Source organism: Macrobrachium nipponense, chromosome 15 (genome assembly GCF_015104395.2).
Source record: "Macrobrachium nipponense isolate FS-2020 chromosome 15, ASM1510439v2, whole genome shotgun sequence".
Lineage (NCBI taxonomy): Eukaryota > Metazoa > Arthropoda > Malacostraca > Decapoda > Palaemonidae > Macrobrachium > Macrobrachium nipponense.
Window position 1 is genome coordinate 23,742,674 of NC_087208.1, and position 16,677 is coordinate 23,759,350.

Consider the following 16,677-nt stretch of genomic DNA (forward strand, 5'->3'; position numbering starts at 1 on the left):
TGATTGATGTGCACAGAAAACCCACCAATATTTCTCCCAGTGTTCATTTTTATTTTGGTCACGACAATAAATTTGAGAAGTCAGTTTTCACAGCCTTACGTTTAAGAGCATTACATGCAGTTTGTAGTCCTGAAAAGTATTAATAAACATAAACATACATGTACCACAAAAATTCTCTCGTCTCGGTAAAAGATAGAGAGAGAGAGAGAGATTACACCAACATTAGTTGGCAATCCTGCAACATGCTCCCCCTCCTGTCACATTACTTAACCTGTTTGACAGGTCTGGACTTCAGCTTAGTACCTGGATCAAAAAAGAAAAATGTGAGGTAGAATGGATTTTCCTTCATTCTTACATAATTTTTGTTCATACGCTAACAAACCTTCAATCTTAACAATAGGATCATTTTCTAGCGCCCAGCTGGGTCTGGTTAAATCGCAGATGAAAAGCAAGGAATCTTGTGAGATCTGGCAACGCTTGCATATATCGGGTGAAAACTGGTCAAAGACCACGTACCCACGCTACTGTGTTCATTGCCTGTTTTCGCTTTGTGTTTGTGTGCACGCATGCCCACTTGTATTATGGCTGCTTCTGCTCTTTCTCAGTCTCGCCAACTTATGTGCCCGGGAACTCAAGGTTTCTCGTGTTCTCGTTTCCTGGCTTCTTCAGCTACAGACCCAAACTCCACATGCAGTATGTGTCATGCTGATGTCTGTACCTAACAAATCCCTGCCTGGAATGTTGTGTGTGGCATAGAGCACAGTGGAAGTTTTTTTATAGTAAGAGGAGCATTGTAGAGTTTCTACCCTTCCTTTGTGTGAAGGGTTTTCATCTCCTTGCCCTGATGGTTCGTCTTCCCCTGCAGTCACACCCCATGATGCTAATGTCGTAGTGCCTATGTCCTTCCTTTTCTTCCATCGTTTCGTCGTTGAAAGTATTGGGAGGTCCTCAGGCTGATTTATTGTGTAATCGTCGCCCCCTCTTTCTTGGAAGTTAATTTGCTTCCAGAGAGGGAGGAGGCTATTCATTAGTTTTTTTTTATTTCAGATTCAGAGGCGTCCAAAGCAGCGCTTTGCGCGTCGCTTGGGATATGGAGGGTTTGCTGACTTTTCATGGATGCTTGCCTCCCCCTCAGGCACCCCCCAGCTCTCCCCCTTCCTCCTGGCCTTGTCTACGTTGGTGGCTGGGGTTAGCCATTTTGTATCGCTCTGCCAGTGACACCTGCTGCTTGCTCTGGTTAAGGGGAAGCCGCGATGTCAGCGCCGCTGGTGATGTCACTCCCAGTTCCCTCAGTATCATCTCTTCCTGCGATATCACAGTCGTCAGTTGGGGTTGCTGTGCAGCCTCACTCCTCTGTCATCATCATTTGCCTCCGTGACTGTCATCACTGCCATCCATTACGCTCCCTCTCCCTTCCATGTCGTCTGCGCCTTCTCTTATGGATCCGTCTGAGGCTTTATGTCAGGCTGTTCTTAAGAAATTGGACTCTGTTTTGGAAGATAGGTCTGCTGCCATGTCGGCTGGGAAGACTGTGAGCAAGCGTGTTGCGTTGCCCCCTCTTCCTGCCAAGAGGATCTGTAAGGAATCAGTGCTCTCATCCTCTCCTCCTCCTCCTCCGCTATCTCTGCTGCATCGGTGTATCAAGGGTTTGAGGGTTAAGGACCTTGCCTTTTCTTTGTCAACGAGTGAGGAGCGGCACGTCTGTGTTCCTGAGAGTGTTATTATTTCGTCCCCTGTGTAATCTGCAGGGGCTTCATCGTCCTCTGCTTAGAGTTGCGAGTGTGTTGCAACCTTGCATGTTCATGTGCATGTGGCTGATTCTTCTGCTTCTTCGGCGTCAGGGCCTATTCGTTTTCATAAGGATCTCGACGCACCTGCGAAGAGATCGAAGGTTTTGAACGTGGAAGTAGTGCAGCTGGAGTGTTCATCTTCCCCTCCCCTTGATGGTATCTGTGGGTCGACTCAAGGAATTCTTGTTCTATGTCAAGTGTTCGAGATGCTTCTCCATCACATGTACGTGTGTGTGCTCCGCACGGTTGTGTACGTGGCCACATACGTGAGTCATCTATTGCGAGTGTTCGTAGTGGTCTTCCAAGTGTTGAGGTTGGTTCATCGCAGGAGTTGGCGCTTGTCTCCAGTCCAGACAGGTCGGCTGGCGCTTCGGGTTGTTTGGCTGCTGGGTCTACTGTTGGTCTGCATGAGGAAGGCATGTTGGATAAGCCTGTATCTTCTTGTTGTCGGTCTCCGGAGCTGGAGGGGGTCGTCTTTCACTCCTTGCTTGGAAGCCTTGCTGGGTCCTATGCAAGATCCTTAGTCATTGTTTCAGCTTCTTTTATCGGGGCATGTCCAGTTGGCCTTGCAAAAGGTGAACACTTTTGTGTCAGATGGGGATATGGGTCTTCGGTCAAGGGGTTTTTCCAAGTTGCTTCCCCCTCCACTCACGAGGCATAAGAAGTATTATGCTACGAACTCTGCCTGCTTGTTGTATCGTCATCAACCCGGACGTCATTTGTCTGAAGCCAGGTTGACTTTGGAGCAGATGAGGTTGGTGGCACCATCCTTGTCTCCGCAAGATGCCTAAGCTTTGGAGTCTACAGCAGCCTCCATGTTACTGACTGTGTCATGGTTGGACTTCTGGTTGACAATCATTGCCAAGATTGCGTCTGACAGGTCCCCAGAAGGGTTGGTGAGTGCTTCTTCTCTTGCCAGTTTGTTGCAGTCTGGAGGCACTTGCCCCTAATAAGGGTTCCTTTGTCCCTGGAAGTTAGAGAAGATCTTTGTTGGTGCTTGGACGACCAAAATCTCTTGAAGGGTGTTCCTCTGCGTTCTCTTCTGCCGGACTTCTTTCTGTTTTCAGATGCCTCTCTTGCAGGTTGGGGTGCTTATTTAGCTGGCCTCATTGCTTCGGGTGTTTGGAGTTTGGAGGACAGACAGCAGCATGTCAGCATCTTAGAGTTAAAGGCAGCCTTTCTCGGTCTGAAGGAATTTCGGGAGAAAGTAGAGGAACATTCTGTTGTTCTCATGTCAGACAACACCACGGTGGTCGCTTATGTGAACAAGCAGGGAGGCCTGCTTTCGTGTCAACTTCACGCCCTGACAGTTGAGATTCACCAGTAGGCGGTCGGCAATTCGGTGGAGCTCTCAGCCAGGTATATCCCAGGCAAAAGGAATATGGTCACGGACAAGCTCAGTCGTTGGGATCAGATTCTAGGCACAGAATGGTCCCTCCATCAGGCCGTGGCAGACAGGCTTTTCCAGGTGTTGGGGGAGACCTATGCTGGACATCTTTGCAACCCAGTTCAACAGGAAACTGGAGATATTCTGTTCAGTGATTTCGGATCCTCTGGCATTAGCGGAGGATGCATTCCAACATCCCTGGGACAACCTGTGATTTTATTTGATCCGCCAAGTCCTGAACAGGTTGATGAGTTTGCCGAGTCTCAGGATGATATTGGTAGCCCCTCTGTGGCTGCAGGCAGAATGGTGCAGAATTTTTTCCAGATCTGCTGTTGTTGTCGTAGGTGCCGAGGGAGATTCCCCCCTGGCGGCATATTCTTTGTCAGCCACACACAGAAAGATTCCACCAGTCAGTAGAATCCCTGTCTTCCTGGTTGGAGGCTATCTAGTATCTCCTCTGAGCGAGAGGCTTTTCTCAACACAGCAGGACATCCAGCAGTATCAGAAAGTCTACCTCTGCCATTTACTAGGCAATTGGCCGATTTGCTGGGATTGGTGTCATAAACAGGGTGTTTCTCCACTTGGAACCTCTATTCAGCGCAAAGCAGACTTTTTGGCCTTCCTCAGTGATGAGAATGGCTTGTCTGTTTCCGCCATTAGAGGCTACGGGCCGGCTCTTGAGTTTAGTGTTACGTCTTAGAGGTATCGATATCTCATCCTGAGAACTCTCCTTGCTAGTTAAGGGGTTTGAGCAGTCGTGTTCTCTTAGGGAGCTCAAGCCTCCAATGTGGGATGTTTCCTTGGTCTTGAGAAGTTTCGCTAAGTTCCTTATGAGCCTCTGCATCATTCATCAGACAGAAACTTGACACTCAAAACGGTTTTCCTCCTGACCTTGGCTTCTTTGAAGAGAGTGGGGGAGCTACTCGGCCTGAGCTATGATGTGAAGCACACCAGGGGTTGGGGGTCAGTGTCCTTCGAATTTGTCCCAGAATTTGTGGCAAAGACCCAGAATCCCTTGGTGCAGGATGATAGGTTTGCCTCCTCCATTCCATCACTGGATGACTTTGTGGGCGGTGATTCTCAAGAGCTTTTGTTATGTCCTGTCAGGTCTCTGCATTGCTATCTTAAGAGGACATGACATCTTAGGCCAGGTTGTTGTAGGCTTTTTGGTTAGCATGGGGCATACAAAGAAAGAGGTGTCCAAGAATACTATCTATTTGTGGATATGTTAAGCTATCAGACAGGCGTATTTGACTGATGATTCCGCCACCACATCTGTGGAGGCTAGAGCACATGACGTCAGGGGTATTGGTCCTTCTGTGGCTTTCAAGAAGAATTTGGCTGTTCATAGAGTTCTGAGTGCTGGTACTTGGTTATGCCAATCCATGTTCACCTCTTTCTATCTTAAAAGATCTTGCCCACAGATCTATGGACAAGTTATCCTTAGGTCCTGTGGTGGCTGCCCAACAGATTGTATAGCTCATCGCTGCCCTTAACCCTTAAACGCCGACTGGACGTCTTTTACGTCGACATTTTTTGTCTCTTGGGTGCCGACTGGACGTATTTTACGTCGACATACAAAAGTTTTTTTAAAAATTCGCGGAAAAATACTTTTAGGCCTACCAGCCAAAAACTCTTGAATCACGCGCCTTGGGGGATGCTGGGAGTTTACGGATCAAGGTGTTGTTTTGTTTACAATCGTTACGCAGGCGCGCAAGCGAGAATTTCTTTCTTGCCGCACTAAAAAGTATCTGTGACACATCTCGGAAATTATTTCGTCACTTTGACATAATTTTTTTACCATTTTAAATTTGCCGTTACATGGAGTATTATATATGAAAATGTGCGCATTTTTATGTAGAATACAACAAAAAAATACTCATGATTTTAGCTTTTATCAGTTTTGAGATATATTCATATAAATAACGATAAGTGCCAAAATTTCAACCTTCGGTCAACTTTGACTCTACCGAAATGGTCGAAAAACGCAATTGTAAGCTAAAACTCTTATATTTTAGTAATATTCAATCATTTAACTTAATTTTACAACTAATTGGAAGTCTCTAGCACAATATTTCGATTTATGGTGAATTTATGAAAAAACTTTTTCCTTACGCGTGCGATGTAACTCTTCCGAAAAAAATCATACATGCGATTGTGGTAATGTTTGCACCATTTTAAATTAGCCGTTACATAAAGTTTTATATATGAAAATGTGCGCAATTTCATGCACAATACAACTAAAAACAACCCATGGTTGTAGCTTTTATCAATTTTGAAATATTTTCATATAAAAATTGATAAGTGACAAATTTTCAACCTTCGGTCAATTTTGACTCTACCGAAAGGGTCAAAAAACGCAATTGTAAGCTAAATTGCTTATATTTTAGTAATATTCAAGCATTTACCTTCATTTTGCAACAAATTGGAAATCTCTAGCACAATATTTCGATTTATGGTGAATTTATGAAAAAAATAACATTTTTTTTACTTCCGCGAGGTAACTCTTCCGAAAAAATCATACGTGCGATTGTGGTAATGTTTGCACCATTTTAAATTAGCCGTTACATAAAGTTTTATATATGAAAATGTGCGCAATTTCATGTATAATACAACAAAAAATAGTTGAAGGTTTTAGCTTTTCGCATTTTTGAAATATTTGCATATAAATCACGATAAATAGAAAAAAAACCCGTTCGGTCAAATTTGACTCTACCAAAATGGTCGAAAAACGAAATTGTAAGATAAAACTCTTACAGTCTAGTAATATTCAGTCATTTATCTTCATCGTGAAACAAATTCGAAGTCTCTAGCACAATATTTAAATTTATGGTGAATTTAAAAAAAAAAAAACTTTCCTTCCCTCCGCGCGCGGATTCTGCGCCACAAATCTCCGAAATGCGTAAGTCCCATTCTCGGAATATTTGCTCCGTTTCATATTAGGCATTTCATAGAGTTTTATATATGAAAATGTGCGCAATTTCATGTAGAATAAAACTAAAAATATTTGAAAGTTGTAGCTTTTCGTATTTCCAAAATAATTGCATATACAAAAATATATATAAAAAAAATGCGACATTCGGTCAACTTTAACTCATCAGATATGGTCAAAAACTGCATTTGTAAGCTAATATTCTTACAGTATAGTAATATTCAATCATTTGTCTTCATTTTGAAAGAAATTGGAAGTCTAGGACAATATTTAGATTTATGGTGAATTTTTGAAAAAAATATTTGTTTACGTCTGCGCGTTACAAATTCATGCATTATTTTGTGATAATATTTTCTCTGTGTTGCTTTTATCGTTTTACAATGTGTTATATACCAAAATGATTGCAATTTAGTGTACATTACAACGAAAAAAAAAGTAACTTGTTACCTTTAACCGTTTTGCGCACAGCGCGATTTGAATACAATTATATATGAAATTTCAAAAAAAGGAGCCAAAAATGAACTCTTAATATTGAAAACTAAGCGCGCTGTGATTTTTTGAAAAAAATATTTTTTCCTCTTCCGTGCTCACTCTGAAACGTCTCCGGCACACGGGAGACATTTTTTTTTTCACCGCTTCGGCGTTTAAGGGTTAACAGGGCACGTTTGTATCTTACCTAAGATGATTGTTTCGAAGAGAGAATGAGTGAGTTGGCAGGTCTCTTTCTTTCTCTTGTTCATTTCCTTCTTCCTACGGGCGGGTTGAGGAATAGACGTGTCATTCGCTGAACTGGTCTGATTCAGGTGGGTAAGGTAGTCGTACTGATAGTTTGGTTGCTGTGTGTACAAATAGTTAAACCCTCTATTCAGTAGAATAATGAACCCTGGTGCATTGGTTTGTTATCAAACAGTCAAAGTTTCTCTTTAGTTCCCTAATGCAATGATTCGTCACATACAGTAGGGCCTTGATAATCACGGGTTATAGGGCCCAAAACCCCCCGCAATAAGTAAATACCCATGTTATCCTGGTACCCCCTCCCTCAAAAATTGCTTAAAACTGCCTACTTTAATAGACCACTATTCCAATGTTTATAACTGCCTACTTTAGTTCAAACACCAAATATGTCTTCAACTATCACCTTAAACTAATCTCAAGAACAGTTTCTAAGTTGTTTTACAACATTAGCCTTAAAAATATATGTAGTATATGTACTACTGTACATATGTAGCCTACTAGATAATGGATCTCAGTTAGAAGCCTAATACGCATGTGCTATTATGTACTCATGTGGTCCTCTTCTTTTACAAGGAAAAGAGGGAGAGTGGTAAGAGAAATATTAAAATTATGTAAATCATATGGATACTCAACCAACGATCTATGTTGATAAAGATGGCGATGATTTTGCAGTGCAATCGGATGAATAATAAAGATAATGTACCAGCGGCATGCAGCGAAACATCTCTTTCCCTTCTTCACAACACATGTTAATATATTACAAGTAATGACCTTCATCTGACGTTTAGGCATCTTTCTCATAAGAGTAAAAGAATCTGGGCTTTTGGATACCACATAATTAACTCATTTATATGGGTACAATTTAAAGCGCAGTGAACACTACACTTCAATAACAACATAAACAAAACGTGGGTAGACCAGTATTGCCAAATAAGAATGGCAATTTCTTGCTAGATTTTGCTCCATAAAGTGCTAGAAAATTCATATCATACACAACAATGTCATCCAGCCAATTGCAACCGATTGCTCTCTCTTTCAATTCAGACATGTTTCTAACATACTCAGTGTACTTGTACACTACATTACATAATTCCTAATAAATTCGAAACCTAGTTTGTTCAATTCCTTAAAATGGTTTTGCAAGATTTTGTTCTTTTTTCTTATATGATATATCAAACATAGTAGAATAAAAGAAATATTCAACTTAACATTACAAAGATTTGATGTCAAAATACGTATGCTAGATGTATTTGAAAAAAATGCAAATTTTCCTGCTAGATGCTAGATTGAAAGTTTTCTTGCTAATTACCTCAAGAAAATGAAAGCTAGCATTAAAAATGCAAAATTGGTAACACTGGACTCAACAGATCCGTGCATCGTACTACTACACAACTGTACATTAGTTATGTGAAGATGGTGTTAGTAGTACAAATGATAGTTATTGTATCATTAAAAATATCAAAATAAACGAAGTTGCAAAGCTGATTCTAAACATGTAACCTAAAAGGAAAACATTATTTTGTTTTTGTCCATCGCTGCCACAAACCCCTAACAATGCAGTGTACATATGATCATTCTAAACTATTATTTACTACCAAAACTATTTTGTATTGAAAATTAATGTTACGTATATTCCAAACATTACTACCATGACTTCTACTATTAAAATTTTGAAAGATAACCTTGCTGTGAACACTGCCTTAATTTGATTTTCATATACGTACATACATTTTGTTACCTTAATTTGATTTTCATATACGTACATACATTTTGTCAGTTGGCTGGCCTCGCATAGATAAAAGTTGATTTCACTGATATGGAATTACTCCATGAATAGCCTTTTTATTATGAAGATATGACTATAATATATGAGGTAAAAAATGGTTTTACATATTTCGTTTATGCTTTGTCACCAATAGCAAACAACAATATGATAATCTATGACAATTATTGTTTGTATGACTGCATTGTTTGGAGAAGTTATATACATATACTACCAAAATAATAATGAAATTCGAATTAATTTACCCTTAATTTTATTACTACCATAATTACACTACTACTATTAAAATTTCAAAAAGGTTATCAAACAATAAAGGTCGCTGTGAACGGAACTGTATACATACTACATTTTCGTAACTTTATGTTTACATTTTGTGGCTGGCCACTCGGAGTATAAGTTGAGTGCAGTGATGTGGAATTATTCCTTGAATCGGCTAGGCTTAGCCTACCAATGAATGTCATATATATACCTTGAATAGGCTATTTATTATGGATATATGCCATTAATATATAAGGTGAGAATGGTTTTATGTATTACCTTTATTGTCATTTAATATCATAATGTGAGTTTTCATGAATGTTGGTGGTTACCGGACAGCGGCCGAGGCTTAGCCCACCGATAAACATCACATATGCAACACGATTCACATCAGTGATATAGCATGAGAAGTGGTCCAAGAAAAAACCAGTGAATAACTGATTCTGTGATTGCTGATCCACGACTAAGTGATCCCCCACTGTACAATATTGTTGGTAACCCAGTTGGCCGAGTTGTTTGATATCACTTTATCTAGCTTCTCACGGGCATCAGTCCCTCTCTTGTAGATATTTTTTTTTGGAGTTGGACTGGTGGGTAGGCCCCCAGCCAGTTTAGGATGTCTGTACCTCCTTCCAAGTATGTCTATCCTATTGTTAGGACGGAAGGTTTGTTTGTGTATGAACAAATGACAAATTTCCGAAGACAATTCGTATTTTTCATAGCCACAAACCTGAGGTCTTAACGTTGTACTGCCCACCTATAGCCACCCCTCTGTCTTCTTAAGACATCCTGGGTTGGGAAAGACTGAACGCAGTAGCATGGGTGCGTGGTCTTTTACCAGTTTTCACCCGTGTTGCCAGATCTCTTTAAGATTCCTTAATTTTCATCCTCAATTTAACCGGATCCGGCTAGCCACTAGAAAATTATCGTATAATCATAATTTTTATTATATGAAATCCTTTAATCTTATTAAATTTGTTAATATGGTATTAATCAATATTAATATTTGATGAAAATTAGTATATTATTTTTGTATTATAAAAATGTAGTTAGTCAAAAAAAATAACATGAAAATACACTAATTAGCAAATATTTATTGTCAGAAAACCTGTGAATAGGTGAATTTCCCATGAATAATGGTTAGATAGGGTCCAAATAAAAATGCGCGAATAGGTGAGTGCGAATCTCAAGAACATGAATATGGGTGGTTGACTGTACCTGTAAGATACGTCATTGCCTAAATAGTTACCCCAGATGGAAAGCGATTCCACCCAATTGTGTAGACGTCATCTCTCTTAGTTTCTCATAGCCTTGGTTCCTACAGCTGCTGTGGAAGGTATGATGAAACCTCCACATAATAATAATAGAAGTTTTGAGAATGATAATGCAATCAAGGGGACGCTGACAAATCCTGCTCGCCATCATTGATATCGCTGAAGCTGAAGATGAGTTCTAATATCAATTAGTGAATGTTGTTGGCAAGTGGGCAGAGCCATGGTGAAGAGATGTTTTCCCAAGATGTAAACTTCACTTCACTGTGGGTGGAGCCTCATGACGTCATAGGTTAACAACACTATACGCATTGTGTTCAAATCCCTTCCCTGTGATTTTGATGGCTCTGGCGTAGGAAACGCACTTTCTCTGATAAGTACCAGGACTATTGGTCTTAGATACTAAATAATACTTGCAAAAATGAGGTAAGGCTATAAAATGTACACTTGCGACCTTTGACGGTAATCCAGTGCTTTGATAGAAAGGTGCTGCCAAAAAACTGTTTCATCGGCTGTGAATACCTTAGTAAATGTAATTTTATTTATCATTCTTGAGTGGCTAAGTATTGATGTTATTTATCATTCTTGAGTTGCTAAGTATTGATGTTATTTATCATTCTTGAGTGCTTTAAGTATTATGGGAGTAGGCCAAGAGAAGTGCTAAGTGAGGAGGGTTAGGTGTCTCTCCATTAACCTTGGCGTCTGATTTTCTTTATTCCCATCAACTATTTTAAAGATAATTTTTTTTATGTTCTTTTCACATTCATTTGTTTTAATAAATCAATATGTAGTTTTTTATGAAGTTGAAATACTTGAACAGATTACAAAATAGTTTCCATATAAACTGCTCAGCCATGTTATGTCAGAATATTTCTTAACTGCATATGAGAATTTACGAATATTTACTCATCTAAATCACAAAAAAATAAGCTCGGGAAATAAAAATAACATTGGTGGAAACCTTTGGCAAACAGGTAATGCAGTAAGTTTACTGTTGAACACAATTATATAAACAACATTTCATTACATATAGTAACTTTTAACAAAATAACTATGCTTCACATTGCAAAAAAGAGCATGAGTTTCATTCACTTGTAACTTAACTTACCTCACGTTTGGCCGTATGAGGTATTGTGTCCATACAGATCTGAGACACGATAAAATGGTTAGGTAACATTTGGATCTTGTTTGGTGTTTATTTAGTTGTAACTGTAAAAACTGCATAGTATCTGTAATAAATCTTGGAAAGGCCCATGCGCATACACAATTTTAATAAAATGTTTATTTGATTTTTAATGCGGAGGTAACAAAATTCAGTAGAGAATGGTAACTTAATAGTTCAATATTAAATCAGCATGTGAACATGTATGTGCATCTTCATATGTGTGAATTTTCTTGCCTTTCTATTATTTCTGTTACTTATTCTTTATAAAAAAAAAAAGTTATTCCAAGTTCAGCCCACATACAGCGAGAGAGACTAAATCGTGTTGTTTGTTGTTTATAAGCATTTATAGTGAATGGGTTTGCAGTATATGTTAACAAAGCAGTTGAGGACTGTATTGCTTTGTACCTTATGGGTGTAAGAGGTGAACTCAAGAAATGATGGTGCAAGAAATGTTTAAAATATATATATATATGCACCTCTAGTACAATTGTTACAACTTCTCCATTTTGTGTATGATTCTCCCACTACACTTCAGCTGTTAGAGTATATTGTTGGAAATTACCTTAAATGCTTATTTTACAGACAATTTTTTCCAATGTCTGATGATTGGAAGCATCGAATTATAGGATGCTAAAGTTACCAGTAGTCTTTGCACTTAGTACAGGCTTTCACCATAATTTCTTATGACTAGCTCAACACTGGCAACCATTCAGAATTTGAATATGCATGCAGTGATTATGTAATTCTCTTTTATTGAGATGTATTGATATTATAATATAAATTTTCATATTTACAGTTCAGATGATGGTCGAGCTAAGATGGCAGAGATACTTGGTGGAATTGTTGACTCAAACCAAGGAGAAGAAAGTCAGGAAAGTATGGCAGGAAAAAATATCTTGGGTAGAGGTCGTTTGAGATTTATAAAACCCAATGAGTGTACCTTGAGGCCGCCTGTTATGCCCTCACCTGCTAACCATGTTTGGAGAATTCATGTTACTCATGTATGTATGACCTTGTTATTTTACTGTACTATTTTTTTAGTGTATTTTTTATGTGGTGATTGGAAATTTAGTATTTCGAGTTTCTTTTGTGTTTTTTGCCATTTTGTGATTTGAAAGCGAGTGGCCTTTCAAAAAATTTAATGGTAATGTAATTATGGTAGTAATAACATTGAGGATCCATAATATTCATATTTCCAATGCGCGTGACAATGGAAACTGTTTAGAAAAATTCAGTCTTACGAACAATAATTACCGTACATTATTGTATTGTTGGTAGGGGTGGTTTGTGATTGGCAATGAAACTTAAACAAAACAATGATTTCCCTTTTATTCAATGTTTGTAGAAAAAACATAATATAGAAGTGGCTTTGTTATTTTGTTTATTTTGAATTTCCAATGATTCAGTATTGAAAACAGCACTTGTAATAACATCTTTACATACCAATATTCCATAAGTTACTTGTTGATGCAAAAGTAGCCCGTACACGGAAGGTTTTGTAATTTAGCAGTTGTCTTGTATCACAGATATGAGACAAATTCATGACAAATATGCCATGATTTTTTACTGTTTAGTCTAAATGTTGTCTTATATATATAGAAATATACGGTAGTTTACATAGAGGGATTTTTAATGATGATTGCTGTGGTCTGGCAGTGGCCTGGTCTCAAGGGTGCCAGTTCAAGAGGTTAGATACACACTTGTAGAAAGTAGGTTAATTGAATAAGTGGTGTTATTTACTGTAGCTGCAAGGCTGCTTTGGACATTGGTTCTCCTTTCTCAAGTTCAGTTTTAGTTCCCATCTTCAAGAGGGATTGAAGTATTATATTTGAGATAATTTTTTTTTACCACAAAACAGAATAATAAAATATGGGTTTGCAAAAATGATTTTAACCCTTTGTTATTGATGATTGAATTTGACTAATTAATAATGAACAACTTAATGTTGAAATGTGCAAAAGGGCATTCCATTGTGTAAATATTAAAAATTAAAGGTGATATAAGTCTAAGCATCAAGTGGTAGATGAAAGAGGCCCTTAACATCTTTCCAATCCTCTGAGGCCAGCCAGGTAGATCCTCCGGTCCAGGTCGGTCAGTGACGGTAGTGCATATAAGATGTTTACAAGTACAGAAATATTGTAAAAATGAGTGTGATTTCTCTTGCTGTCATCATTTTCATATGAATCATATATGGTTGAACAGCGACATAAATTTATTGGAAGGAAAATTTATCAGTGTGATTTTTTTTTTTACCACCAAGATTCAGTAAAATTCTTCCTTTTTATTATTTTAAGTGGTCTATTATTATAAATGAGATATAATTAAAATGACAAATTTTCTAAGATAATTTGTATTTTCCATAACTACAAACCTGAGGTCTTAACAATAGGATAATTTCTAGCACCTAGCTGGATCCGGTTAAAAAACAGATGAAAGCAAGGAATCTTGTAATATCTGGCAATCATGCGTATATCGGGTGAAGGGTTCACCTACGATCACGTGTCAGTCTTTCCCAACTCAGGATGTCTTAACAAACAGAGGGCGGCTAGATGTCTTAACAAACAGGGGCGGCTAGAGGCGGGCAGTATAATGTTAAGACCTCAGGTTTGTAGCTGTGAAAAATACAAATTGTCTAAGAAAATATATCATTTGTTTTTACGCGAACAAACCTTTGGTCTTAACCCTTAAACGCCGAAGCGGTAAATAAAAAAAATGTCTCCCGTGTGCCGGAGACGTTTCAGAGTGAGCGCGGAAGCGGAAAAAATATTTTTTTCAAAAAATCACAGCGCGCTTAGTTTTGAAGATTATGAGTTCATTTTTGGCTCCTTTTTTTGTCATTGCCTGAAGTTTAGTATGCAACCATCAGAAATGAAAAAAATTATCATTATCATATATGTATAAATAATGCGATATATGATAGCGCAAAAACGAAATTTCATATATAATTGTATTCAAATCGCGCTGTGCGCAAAACCGTTAAAGGTAACACGTTACTTTTTTTTCGTTGTAATGTACACTAAATTGCGATCATTTTGGTATATAACACATTGTAAAACGATAAAAGCAACACAGAGAAAATATTATCACAAAATAATGCATGAATTTGTAACGTGCGGACGTAAACAAATATTTTTTTCAAAAATTCACCATAAATCTAAATATTGTCCTAGAGACTTCCAATTTCTTTCAAAATGAAGACAAATGATTGAATATTACTATACTGTAAGAGTATTAGCTTACAACTGCAGTTTTCGACCATATCTGACGAGTTAAAGTTGACCGAATGTCAAATTTTTTTATATATATTTTTTATATGCAATTATTTCAGAAATAAGAAAAGCTACAACTTTCAAATATTTTTCATTTTATTCTACATGAAATTGCACACATTCTCATATATAAAACTCTATGAAATGCCTAATATGAAATGGAGCAAATATTCCGAGAATGGGACTTACGCATTTCGGAGATTTGTGGCGGAGAATCCGCGCGCGAAGGGAAGGAAAGATTTTTTTAAAAATTCACCATAAATTTAAATATTGTGCTAGAGACTTCGAATTTGTTTCACAATGAAGATAAATGACTGAATATTACTAGACTGTAAGAGTTTTATCTTACAATTGCGTTTTTCGACCATTTCGGTAGAGTCAAATTTGACCGAACGGATTTTTTTTCTATTTATCGTGATTTATATGCAAATATTTCGAAAATGAGAAAAGCTACAACCTTCAACTATTTTTTGTTGTATTATACATGAAATTGCGCACATTTTCATATATAAAACTTTATGTAACAGCTAATTTAAAATGGTGCAAACATTACCACAATCGCACGTATGATTTTTTCGGAAGAGTTACCGCGCGGACATAAGGAAAATGTTATTTTTTTCATAAATTCACCATAAATCGAAATATTGTGCTAGAGACTTCCAATTAGTTGCTAAATTAAATTAAATGATTGAATATTACTAAAATATAAGAGTTTTAGCTTACAATTGCGTTTTTCGACCATTTCGGTAGTCAAAATTGACTGAAGGTTGAAATTTTTGCGCTTATCGTTATTTATATGAAAATATCTCAAAACTGATAAAAGCTACAATCATGAGTATTTTTTTGTTGTATTTTACATAAAAATGCGCACATTTTCATATATAATACTCCATGTAACGGCTAATTTAAAATGGTAAAAAAATTATGTCAAAGTGATGAAATAATTTCCGAGATGTGTCACAGATACTTTTTAGTGCGGCAAGAAAGAAATTCGCGCTTGCGCGCCTGCCTAACGATTGTAAACAAAACAACACCTTGATCCGTGAACTCCCAGCATCCCCCAAGGCGCGTGATTCAAGAGTTTTTCGGCTGGTAGGCCTAAAAGTATTTTTCCGCGAATTTAAAAAAAAACTTGTGTGTCGACGTAAAATACGTCCAGTCGGCACCCGAGAGACAAAAAATGTCGACGTAAAATACGTCCAGTCGGCGTTTAAGGGTTAACAATAGGATAGATTCATACTTGGAGGGAGGTACAAGACATCCTAGACCGTCTGGGGGCCTACCCACCAGTCCAGCTTCCAGAAGAAATGACTTCTGGAGAGGGACTGAAGCCCGTTGAGAAGCTAGATAAATTGATATCTAACCACTCAGACCCTGAATGATGTACAATGATATGTGGGAGAATCATTGCATAGGGAACCAAAAAGAAACTTTTGACTGTCTAATAGCAAACCAACACACCATGGTTTGTACTACTTGCAACTCCTCCTTGCCTAGGAGCGGAGGATATGCTACTGAATAGAGGGTTTGACATTTGCATAATAAGTGATCACACTATCATTATGACTACCTTACTCATTGTATCAGACCAGTCCAGCGAATGACGTGTCTGTTCCTTAACTTGCCCGTAGGAAGAAGGAAAGGTACAAGAGAAAGGAGGAGCCAGCCAACTCCCTCATTCTCTCATCCACACAATCATCTTAGGAAAGATACAAAAGTGCCATGTTAGGGGCAACTATGAGTACACAACCTGTTGGACAGCCACCACAGGACCCAGGGAAAACGCTTCCGCAGACCTGTGGACAACATCCTTAAGATAGAAAGAGGTGAACGTGGACTGGCGTAACCAAGTACCAGCGCTCAGCCCTCTAAGTACAGCCAAGTTCTTATGAAAGCCAGAGAGGGACGAGTACCCCTAACGTCATGCACTCTAGCCTGCACAGACGTGGTGGTGGAATCAAGAGACAAGTATGCCTGTCTGATGGCTTCCCGTATCCAAAAAGAGATAGGATTCCTAGACACCTCTTTCTTGTACGGCCTGCGGTAACAAGAAGTCTGCAGCAGCCTGGTCCAAGGTGCCGAGTCCT

At 38.3% G+C, this 16,677-nt stretch overlaps 1 protein-coding gene across 2 annotated transcripts in view; it reads left to right on the forward strand.

Annotated features, from left to right (window-relative positions):
- The window catches only part of LOC135227032 (ATP-dependent RNA helicase TDRD9-like), a 564,113-nt gene that overhangs the window by 369,807 nt on the left and 177,629 nt on the right, over positions 1-16,677 (forward strand). For both annotated transcript variants that reach the window (XM_064266821.1, XM_064266820.1), the window contains one exon: positions 12,118-12,322. In XM_064266821.1, the coding sequence (XP_064122891.1) occupies positions 12,118-12,322 (205 nt within the window). The remainder of the gene's footprint in view (positions 1-12,117; positions 12,323-16,677) is intronic.